At 34.2% G+C, this 11,434-nt stretch overlaps 2 protein-coding genes and 1 pseudogene across 3 annotated transcripts; 2 read left to right on the top strand and 1 right to left on the bottom strand.

The window, feature by feature from the left end:
• The first annotated feature begins 673 nt into the window (after positions 1-673).
• LOC105803679 (aspartyl protease family protein 1) lies at positions 674-3,958 on the top strand. Of its 2 annotated transcripts, none has more exons than XM_012636032.2 (10): positions 674-1,109; positions 1,516-1,651; positions 1,764-1,999; positions 2,184-2,408; positions 2,552-2,687; positions 2,776-2,852; positions 2,935-3,034; positions 3,121-3,178; positions 3,397-3,468; positions 3,556-3,958. In XM_012636032.2, the coding sequence occupies exons 1-10, from the start codon at positions 814-816 to the stop codon at positions 3,765-3,767; spliced, it is 1,548 nt and encodes a 515-aa protein (XP_012491486.1). In that variant the 5' UTR covers positions 674-813; the 3' UTR covers positions 3,768-3,958. The 2 variants fall into 2 exon arrangements, with proteins under 2 accessions (XP_012491486.1, XP_052480502.1); XM_052624542.1 differs by having other exon boundaries at positions 906-1,109; positions 1,542-1,651.
• Positions 3,959-4,359: 401 nt separating this feature from the next.
• LOC105801027 (uncharacterized) lies at positions 4,360-6,387 on the top strand (annotated as a pseudogene).
• A 1,245-nt stretch (positions 6,388-7,632) lies between these two features.
• LOC105801517 (aquaporin PIP2-7) lies at positions 7,633-9,373 on the bottom strand. Its single transcript, XM_012632789.2, has 4 exons — positions 9,040-9,373; positions 8,642-8,937; positions 8,074-8,214; positions 7,633-7,985 (listed from the first exon to the last, which is right to left on the bottom strand). Exons 1-4 carry the CDS (start codon positions 9,299-9,301, stop codon positions 7,866-7,868), a joined length of 819 nt encoding a protein of 272 aa, XP_012488243.1. The 5' UTR covers positions 9,302-9,373; the 3' UTR covers positions 7,633-7,865.
• Positions 9,374-11,434: the final 2,061 nt, after the last annotated feature.

Here is an 11,434-nt window from a genome sequence, read left to right as displayed (position 1 = left end):
ATAAAAAAAAACCCATGTACATATAGTTAAAATTTTGATTTAATCTTTAAAAAGTTATAAAGATATAATCTATTAAAAATTAAAAATTAATTTTGACCTCCTAAAAAATTTTCATGGCTTCATCCCGATCAACTTTTTAATTACATTGCTATAAAGTAGGTATTTTTTATTTTAAAATGTTATATCAATGAATTTAACAAATAGTACTATTAACGATGAAACTAAAATTTTAAAATAAAAATATATGAACTAAATTTTAGGAGTAGAGAATAAAAAGATCATACTCTCATGCACACTAAATAATTAAAGAAACTGTAAATTTCTCAAATTAGCAAAACATATAAACATGAAAGAGTTAAAACTTAATACTTTTATATTAGAAATTCTGAATTTCTTTTTAGAAAAATAAGACTTTTTTAGAATAATACCAAATTAGAGCACCAGTTAACAAAGGGGAAAAGAATGAGGTCCAGAAGCGTAAAATCTCCAAAATACAAGGGGATTTTCGGGAAATAGAATAATTAATTAAATAATCAAACCCTTAGCTAGGGGACCCACGTTTGGACCCTACTTAGAGTTGGGGTACCAAACTGCAGCGGTTTCGTCTGCTCAGCAAACTCAAAACTAAAAAATAAACGTTAATTTGACTTCTGGTTTTTTCCTTCCCATTTATTTTATTTCCTTTTCAAACCTTCCTTTTTTCTTAAGCTTAACTCCCAAACACCTAAATTTTATTTTTTTTCCTCCAGATTCCTATTTTTTTTGTGGTTGGTAACGACGGCCAAACTTAGAGTACAGCAAAAGTTTTCAGACATGAGAGAGCTTAGTAGTTACAGTTGTGTGTTGTTGTTAGTGGTGTTGGCATTAAGCGCCGGAAGTTGTTACGGATTCGGTACCTTCGGGTTTGATATCCATCATAGGTATTCGGATCCGGTTAAGCAAATCCTGGCCGTTGATGAGTTACCGGCGAAGGGAAGTCCGGAATTTTACAGTGCTATGGTTCACCGTGATAAAATAATCAAGGGCCGTCGACTGGCGACGGCTAATGATCAGACGCCTGTTACGTTTCTCGACGGGAACGAAACTTATCGATTGGATGACTTGGGATTGTATGATTTCTTGCCACCTCACTCTCTCTCTCCTTTTTTTTCTTTATATATTTAAAAAAAGTATTTCTGTTATTGGATAATTATTAGTTTTTTTTTTTTTTTGCTTGCTTCTGCAATAACTCAACACTTGTTGGAATTTCATTTCATTTCGTTTTTTTTCTCTGCTTGTTAGCTAAGAAAATCTGGAGTAGTTTCCTTTAGTTTTAATTTGGGAGTGAATGAGGGGGAAACTTCAAAAAGCCAAATTCCCCCTTTTTTTTACACCGCGTGACTAATAGTTTATACTATGAAAAAATTATATCAATTTCTCTGCCATATATATATTTGAAATCTCTACAACTTTCTTGTTGCTGTTGGATTGAATTTGTTAAAAGTAATAGATTTCCAATTTCTGGGAATTTTACAGTTTGCATTACGCGAATGTATCAATAGGGACGCCTGCTGTGTCCTTTTTGGTGGCGCTAGACACCGGCAGCGATCTATTCTGGTTGCCATGCGATTGCTCCAAATGCGTGCGAGGCCTCAAGACATCCGATAATCAGGTAACCCTTTTTCTTCTTACGTATTCAATACAAGCTTTCGGATTTAATATAGTATTGGATACATGAAGTATCGTTTTTTGATGGGTATATGTTGTTAACTTTTGTGTTTCAGATGATAGAATTTAACATCTATAGCCTTAATTCCTCCAATACAAGCTCCAAAGTTCCCTGTAGCAGCGCCCTGTGTGAACAACAAAAACAATGTTCTTCACCTCAAAGTAATTGCCCTTATGAAGTTCTCTATCTCTCTAATGGCACTTCTTCTACTGGGGTCTTGGTGGAGGATGTCTTGCACTTAACTACAGATGAAGATAAAACCAAAGCCGTCGAAGCTAAGATTACATTCGGGTTTGTCACTTTCACTTCCTTTTTTATATTAACAAACATTATCTATTGTCTTGGGAAATAGCATCAATGGATGATATTAATATACCCTTGATCAACATGATATGCGCTGTTATTCCTAAGGAAAATAACCTGGTTCTCCCGAGTTGTTGCTCTTATGATTTGGATGTTCTGCTCTTTTTTGCAGTTGTGGGCAGACTCAGACTGGATCATTCTTAAATGGTGCTGCTCCTAATGGTCTTTTCGGGCTTGGTATGGACAATGTCTCTGTTCCTAGCATATTAGCGAATGAAAATCTTGCTTCGAATTCTTTTTCTATGTGTTTTGGAGTTGATGGGGTTGGAAGAATCACTTTTGGTGATAGGGGCAGCTCAGGTCAAGGAGAAACACCATTTAATCTCAGGCAATCCCAGTAAGTAGCCACTCTTTTTTCAGCTTCCATCGATGATGATAACAAACTTGTTAGTGGAACATGCAGCCTTAGAAATGATTCCAGTTTTGGCTTTTTAGTTGTTGGTTGTACTCATCTCTCCTCTTCTCAATGTTCATTTTCAGCCCCACTTACAATGTCAGTATCACTCAAGTAAATGTTGGAGGAAATACTGCAGATCTTGATTTCAATGCAATTTTTGACTCCGGTACCTCGTTTACATACTTGAATGACCCAGCTTATACACTTATTTCTGAGAATGTGAGTAGTTTAAATCACGTATTCCATGCTGTTTTCCGAAGCCTCTCTTTTTCCCATGTTAAGAAATTTTCATTATGTCGTGTGACAGTTCAACAATTTTGCCACAGAGAAGCGGCATACATCTAATTCTTCCGGCCTTCCCTTTGAATATTGTTATGACCTAAGGTATAATCTATTTGTTTAGACCTACCAAAAAACAATTCTCCGTTTTATCCCTTTGAAGCACTGACTTCTTTTAACCTTGCAGTGCAAATCAAACCAGCTTTAATTACCCTATTGTGAATCTGACAATGAAAGGTGGAGACTATTTTTTTGTTAATGATCCAATAATAGTGATTTCCTTGCAGGTAAAAAAAAAAAAGTAGTTCATTTTATTTCTATAGATGCGCTTGACTTGCCTTGAAATTAATCTTTTCTTTTTTTGATCTGGCAGGGTGGAGATGTATACTGTTTAGGTATTGTGAAAAGTGACAATGTGAATATTATTGGACGTGAGTATCTTCCAGCACAATTAACATTGCTTATTTTTGGTGCTTACTCTATAATGATTAAATGAATTACTGGGCATTAAAATCTGGTCATTGGAACCAAGGGTCTATCTAATCCTAAACTGACAGACGGCATGGCCTAGTATAGCACTGCACTCACAATTTGTTGTAATAACGAATATAGCTTCTTACACTTTTGTTGTTTCTTACATTGAAACCAGAAAATTTCATGACCGGTTATCGGATAGTTTTTGATCGTGAGAGGATGGTGCTGGGCTGGAAAGCATCCGACTGTGAGTAACTTGTCTTTGTTTTTCCGCATGTTTTATGCATCCAATTGATCTCTTAAACGTCTAACAATGAGATCCGATTTTCAACAGGTTATGATATAGAGGCCTCGAACACTTTACCAGTGAACCCACCAACTGCAGTCCCTCCAGCCATTGCTGTGAATCCTGAAGCCACATCAGGGAATGCTAATAATACAAACATTTCAGGGGCGTCACCATCCATTACAAGTCCATCACGCCACCTCAAAACATTGTTTTACGCACTTACATTTGCTCTCATTCCATTTTTTGCTTTGATTTAAATCATTCTTTTACGTCAGAGCACCCCCACCTTAGCTTGTACCATAGATACTGTTTTAGGTTTACAGGAAAGGAAAGCATTTTTATACTTTACGTCATAGCTACACCTACACGTGGTTGTAAATATGTTTTGATTTTAAGATACCATTGATAATAATATTATAGCATTGCTTATATTTCTTAAGTTATAAAATTTGGAGTTGTTTGTTTTGCTTAACAACAAAGGCCAATTGCATACATTGCTTCGTAAATACTACATTCTTTCTGTAGGAGTTCTCTGTTATACAGCTACGTTACTGAAACGTGGATGAGTAAGTACATGTTTGAGAAGAACACGTTGACCCAATGGTAACAATTATACTCTCGTACACATACTCAATTTTAGAAAAATGAACATTTCCATCGATGAAGATAAGCAAGCAACTTCGACTATATGTACAAAATGGAACTAATTTTATTCTCAGCCATCAACAAACAACGTACAAGTGACGAGATATGGTCTTTCCCCCTTCTTCAGTGACTGCTGAGCATGGTTATTGAAACTTCAAAGAGAAAAGACATATGGTATATAAAACGCTGCGTTTTAATATGCAAATGCCACAAGCTAGAAGCTCTACTCTAGTGTGTAGGCAACAAGATTAACGGCGATGAATACGTGATTGAGAATGGCCCAACGCATAAAATGAGCTCATTTGGTTTCTGGAAATCGTCCTCAACTAACTGCTCCTCTCTCAGTTCCACTGATTCTGATGGCTTTTGCGCATTATTTGGTTATAGTTCCAGGGTGAGCTTGGATGCGCGATTGGGTGCGGTGCGGTGCGTTTAGTTTACTTTTTGTCTCAAGCTATAGTATCGCTACAGTATTTAATCTCAACGCCACCACTGTTTTCTTCTTATTTTGATCCGTCTCTGCCTTCTTCCTTAGCTTTTACATCTTCTCCTCCTCTCTTGTCTATAGCTCGAAATCTCTCTAACTTTCCTACAATCAGACACAAAGGTAATTTCCTTTAATGTTGCTTTAATTTTGATATATATTACAATGTTGGGTTTAGTGTTCTTGAGTTTAGGAGGAAAACAACATGGAACATAATTTGTTGGATGTAATGGAAAATTTAGGCCGACTGTTATTGTTTTGTTATAGGAAGCTCCCGTTTTGATATTTTTGTATGTTTTTGGTCTAATTGTTGACAGCAAAGGCTGTTCCTCAACCTCAAGACTCTGAAGTGAGCTTAGTTGCTGATGCATTTACTCATTTCAAGCATCTGCTTCTGCCAATAACAGACAGAAATCCGTATCTTTCCGAAGGAACAAGACAGGTTTCCTTCTCAAAACCCCAAATCCTACAACATTAGCTTTAAATCCTTCAATAGGGGAAAGCAATGGTGTTTTTCTAAGGATGCTTTGTCGTGATTTGCATTTTGGGTCCTCGCACAATTCTGTTAAACATCTTAAACTTTTGAGCAGGCAGCTGCAACTACTGCTGCTTTGGCCAAGAACTATGGCGCTGACATTACTGTCGTGGGTATGTATGTGCACATTCCCTCTCTCCATTGCAGCATGTGTGTGTTGTTTTCAAAAGGAAGATTTCAAAAACTTTTATGTACGTTGCAGTTATAGATGAAAAACAGAAAGAGGAGTTGCCAGAACATGGAACTCAACTGTCCAGCATACGCTGGCGTCTCTCTCAAGGTATACATACGATGAAAATTCACCATTCATACATATATTTTTTATGTGATCAAACTGGTAAAAAACCTGAGGATAGATGTCTAGACTATCTAAAAAAGGTTCCCTTGTGCATTTTCTTGTTCTTGATTTGTACTATATATCTGCCTCAGTAGTTATTTGATTGGTTAGTACAAAATATACGCCAAGCATGAAACTAAGGTGGCGGTTGTTCCCACAATTCTACTTTTGTTCTTCAAATGTTCCTTTCGGATAAGATGTGCTAACAGATGTGAAAAAATAGAAAACAACAGGTGGGTTTAAGGAATTCTAGTTGTTGGAACGACTTGGGGAAGGAAGCAAGGCTACTGCGATCATTGCCGAAGTTGCGGACGACCTAAATCTGGATCTAGTGGTGATGAGCATGGAAGCCATCCGCTCCAAGCACGTGGACGCAAATCTACTGGTTGAGTTCATCCCCTGCCCTGTCTTATTTTTACCATTGTAAGATGTAGCAGTCGGAACAGATGACTGCCCTAGGCTTTTAGTGATCTCCGTTCTAATCTGTTTGTTTGAGGGATGCTAGGTGAATTGTGGCATCTTCTACTAATTGGACTTTGCTCTAGAAATTAGGATCTTAGTTCCCATGGGACGGTTGACGCTTGACATGAAACACATCTACTTAAACTAAAGTAGTAGCAGAGTGAGTGATATCCATAACTTATGGAAGCTTCCCTGTCTTAATTTCCGTCCAAATCCATTGTATTCCTTTACGAATAGTTGCTATTTTCACACTTTTTGTCATCATATAGCAGTGATTTTAAATCTTTGTTTCGATCGGCGACCCCGACCTTTGAGCTGATTGTTGGTCGCGGTTTACTCAACATGTTTTTTCATAGTTTTATTTTGTATTTAATTTCAATCCACATCATTGTGGTTTTGTCCACACTTTCCTGATTTTATTTTGTTCACATTTTTCGTGGTTTTTGTTTTGTCCACTCTGATTTTTTTGAAAGCAAAGGTGTTCTGATTTTACTTTTAAGTTTTAGTCATGTTCTATTTTATATGTGAGAATTGCCAATATAAAGGTGCCGCCAGATTTATTAGGAACCGTTCTTAAAGGATTTTATCGTGATAGATCTTAGTGATGATGATGATGAAGAGGATAGGCCATCTGAGACTTGGCCTTTTGTGCATTACTAATGCGGTGGGTTTCTCGTGACTTTTGACGGTTGTTTCTTGGTTGATCGGTGTTCAACGTCAAGTTAATTTGATGATGGCGAGACTAAAATGCAAATTTAAGCGATTTGATCAAGTTGATGCATCTATGGTGTTTTCACAATTATTCAAGTGTTGGAATTACTATCAATTTGTCATTATCTTATTTTGATATTATTTTACAGACATGACATTGTGCATTAGTTTGTCGTAATTTATTTATCGTTTGTAGTATATGTCATGTTTTTATATCATTATTGTTCATATTTCTTATTAATAATAGTGTTTTCTTAAAAAAATATATTGGTTACTTAAAAGTATTTACATTTTATATTTTATAAATCATAATACTAACCATAGTAATTTTTTATATTTTATTAATTTGTTGAATTTTATTAATGTTAAAATAATATCACATCATATTAATTATAAACAAAGATAGGTCGAATTAGTTTTTTTTAAATTTGAGTGAATTATTCCATCAATTATAATTTTTTATTAATTTATAAAAGTTATCTTCATACGTGATTTTAAATCTATAATATAATTTATTCTTCTAATTAAAATTTATAAACAATTTTTATTAATTACTTAAAAAGTATTTAAAATCCATATTTTATATATTATAGTATTAACAAATTTGAATATCGTTTAAATTAATTTATTTTTAATAATACTTTTTGACAACACTTTAAATTTTAAATCACATTTTCTTTATAGAAATTTTGAAAAGCAACATTAAACTAACCCTAAATAACTAGAGTTTTATATTACTTTGTTATATCCTACTAATGTTATTTTTGCCATATTTGAGTTAATAATTTGAATTATTGAAAGTTTTCATTTTATCATATCAAATTTTTATTTTTCATATCAATAATTACTATAAATAATAAATAGTATTACCTACTTAAATTTTGGGCCTAATCGTGCAAGAAAAAGAGTTCCTCGAAATTCAACTGGCAGTCCTTTTCTTTTTGCAAATATGGGTAATAAATAATGTAGATCATAGCATATCCATCTGGATGCATTAGTATAATTATATAAGCCTGGGGCTGGCAGTCATATTTCAAAACGTACACACATTATTTCACCCAATCCACTTATTAAGTACAACTTAAGACATTTACATATGTCACAACACACATGCAACAAGTGAGTGAGAAAACCCACACACAGCAATCAGCAAATAAAGCAGGCAGCCACAGCCGACGCCTTTAACTTGTAGAGTTGCCGCGGAAGGATTTTAAAGCTTTCATAGCCTCAGCTCTCAGTACGTATTGATGATACGCCGCTGCCATCACCGCTCCAATGAAAGGGCCAATCCAAAATATCCACTATTTTCAGCAGATTAAAAGTCAATAATATTCAATCCACAATTAAATATGGTAATAAATGAAATTAATAATACATATATATATACACCTGATCATCCCACACTTGTCCATTGTTGTAGATGACAGCAGCACCGAGACTCCTAGCCGGGTTAATGCCAGTGCCGGTGATGGGAATGGTGGCCAGGTGCACCACAAACACAGCAAATCCTATTGGCAAGGGCGCCAACACCTAAACCACACCGCATCACAATAAACCCGAAAAGTTGTACTTTAATTCATATTAAATTGGTTTAATGATAAATTTACACTAAATACAGAATCATTCATTTTAAAATTATTTTTAGATAATTATATTTATTTTCTTTAAATTAAAAATTATTTTTTATTTTTATGTAATTATCTTATTTAATTATTTAAATAATAAATTATATCTCATTAAAAATATTATATATATAAAATTTTACATCATCGTTAACTTTTTTAACAATATTTTCATTACATTTATTAAAAAATAATTTAAAATAAAGAATAAAAATTGATGACTAGAAGAACTCAAATATATAATTAGGAGCATTTTTATAAAATATATGTAAATAATTATTGCTATTAAATTTAAGAGTGATCTTTGCATGTCTGGTAGCTACTATGATACTTACGGGGACATGGGAATCGCGTGCATTTCTTTTGGGATCAGTGGCAGAGAAAACGGTGTAGACGAGGACGAAGGTGCCGATGATCTCAGCTCCCAAAGCGGCGCCTTTCGAGTTCCCAGCAACCACGACGTTTGTACCACCTCCTAGTGTATTATAGTAGTGCTTCATGACGGACTTTGCTAAACCTGCGCCAAAAATAGCTCCCAAACACTGCGCCACCATGTAGGCCACCGCTCGAACCAATGAAACCTTCCGAGCCACGAACAACCCCAACGTTACCGCCGGATTAATATGACCACCTGTTTTAACAATGATGGCAAGGTCATAACTCATAAGCATAGTTCACATATTCATCTACTTCATAGGCTAACTTAGCTGATTCGCTAAGTACATAGGGTTACCAGAGATTCCCGCAGTGCAGTAGACGAGAACGAAGATCATGCCGCCGACAGCCCAAGCAATACCAAGGGGACCAACACCCTGACAAGCAGGTTGCCTTTGGTGACCGATAACAGTGGCAACTAACACGTAAAGAAATAAAAGAGTAGCAACGAACTCGGCAAGGACAGCTCTGTGAAAAGACCAGCTCTTAAGTTCTTCCATGTCCAACAAGGGAGCTGGTGGCGGGTCTACGTAATCCTTCTTCCCCTGTACCTCATCCATGGGGTGAACGAACTCAGGTTGTAGACTACTTTCCTTTTTTTGCTCAAACAAATGCAATTATGGGTAGGAGCAGAGGCAGTGGTACTTTCTATGAGAATAAATATATGCTTCAAGTAAATGCATTGCATACAAATTACAGCTCGCGCATAGTTCCAATTAATTTCCCATTGTTATAGTTACTAGATATGCCGCAGGCAAATGTGAAAGCAAATACTTGTATTCATTGCTATGGCTGTTCGCTAAAATCTAATTCTAGTTTTGTGTTGAATTTACATTACTAATGATTAAAATAACCTTAACCTGCAGGTTTAGTATAAATATTTGTGTTGAATTTTTGTCATGGAACTCTACTTCGGTATAATCAAAACCACCTTTTCTTCTTGATTGATTTTTTTTTTGTTTATATTAAAAAATTGAAGGTTAAAAATATATTTTATTTTTAAAGATTCAAACTCTCTATTTTTTAATTTAAAATTTTAATTTCAATTGTTATTGCTATTAAAATTTTTCTATTAAATTAATTATGAAGGTTAAAATACGATCTAAGTCCTATAGAATTCACACATTTGAAATTTAGTCTCCTTATTTTATTTTTCAAGAATTTAGTTCCTTTACTCTTCAAAATTAAGAATTTAGGTTTAATTATTACCATCATTAAATTCTTCAGTTAAATGTAATGGTACTGTGACATTTTAAAATTAAACAAAACTCACTTAGTAATAATGTAATAAAAATTACGTTGAAAATGCTTATGTGATATTTTTTCCTTAAAACACGCATTCAAATTCGTCATAATAGGATTTTTGTTGTTGGAATAGTGTTCTTAAAAATGGCTACAGCATTGTAATTGAAATACTTGACAATATGAACTATTTAGACTAATTAATGACATTATAAAAGTAGAAAGATCAAATTATGTAAAAGAAATAAAGTATAGAATTTAATCCAAATGTTACCATATTATAACTGCCAAATTGAAATTTAACCGTTGGCTCTTTCAAAAATAAGGAACTTCATAATATTTTAATAAAAAATTTAATAATATTAACCATTTGAACTAACTAATAACATTATAAAAATATAGGATCGGATTGCGTTAGAAATTAAATATAAAACTTAAATTTTAAATTTAAATATAATAAAAGGAGTAAAGCTAAAATTAAATCAACTTTTGTAAAAATAAAAAAAATGGTGAGTGGGTGGGTATCCACATTTCAATAGGAGGAAGGTCCAAGGTAGTCAAATGACTTTCTTTTTATATATAGGTACTAATATAATTCTCATGGTAGTCAGTATTGCAGAGCGGACGTACCATCTTTTAGATTTATCACTATTTTTATAAAATATTTGATGTATGCATATAAAAAATATTTATAAATATCAAATAATAAAATTAAGTAAATTTTAAATATAAAATATACATAAAAATAAAATTTTAGTTGAAGTAGTAAAAAACTTTTTAAAAATTTTGGTGGCATGAGTTTAAACTAGACCTGTCCATGGGCCGGGCCGGACCCGGAAAAAATTTCGGCCCGGCCCGAAATATGAGCCTAAAATTTTACCCAGGCCCGGCCCGGGAAAAAAGAATAAGCCCGAGCCCGGCCCGGCCCGATTTTTAATAAACACAAAAAAATATTTTAAAATTAAAAAATAAAAATAAAAATATTTTTAAAGTATTTTAAAATTTAAAAATAAAAATAAAAAATATATATTTATTATATTCGGGCCGGGCCGGGGCCGGGCCAAAAAAGTTGAGCCCGAGCCCGGCCCATTTTTAAACGGGCCTCGTTTTTTTGCCCAAGCTCATATTTCGGGCCTATATTTTTACCCAACCCTCCCATATTTCGGGCAGGCCGTCGGGCCGGGCCGGGCCGCCCGACCCATGGACAGGTCTAGTTCAAACCTCATTTTATGTAAATTTTAAGATACAAAAAAAAATACTCATCAATTATATAAAATTTTATTGTATCAGCTTCACAAATACAGTCCATCATTAAATAAACTTAAAACAAACAAAACATCGTGTGTTGGCCTGATGACCAATGTGTTCACCGTCCTAGGTATGGCTTGAGTTTAAGTCATGCTAGTCGCATTATTATTGGGGCTTTGCCCTCCTCTTGTAACTCACCAAAG

The sequence above is a fragment of the Gossypium raimondii genome, chromosome 11, assembly GCF_025698545.1.
Source record: "Gossypium raimondii isolate GPD5lz chromosome 11, ASM2569854v1, whole genome shotgun sequence".
Taxonomy (NCBI): domain Eukaryota; kingdom Viridiplantae; phylum Streptophyta; class Magnoliopsida; order Malvales; family Malvaceae; genus Gossypium; species Gossypium raimondii.
Note: the sequence above shows the minus strand (reverse complement) of the source record. Positions and strands in the feature narration are given on the sequence as shown.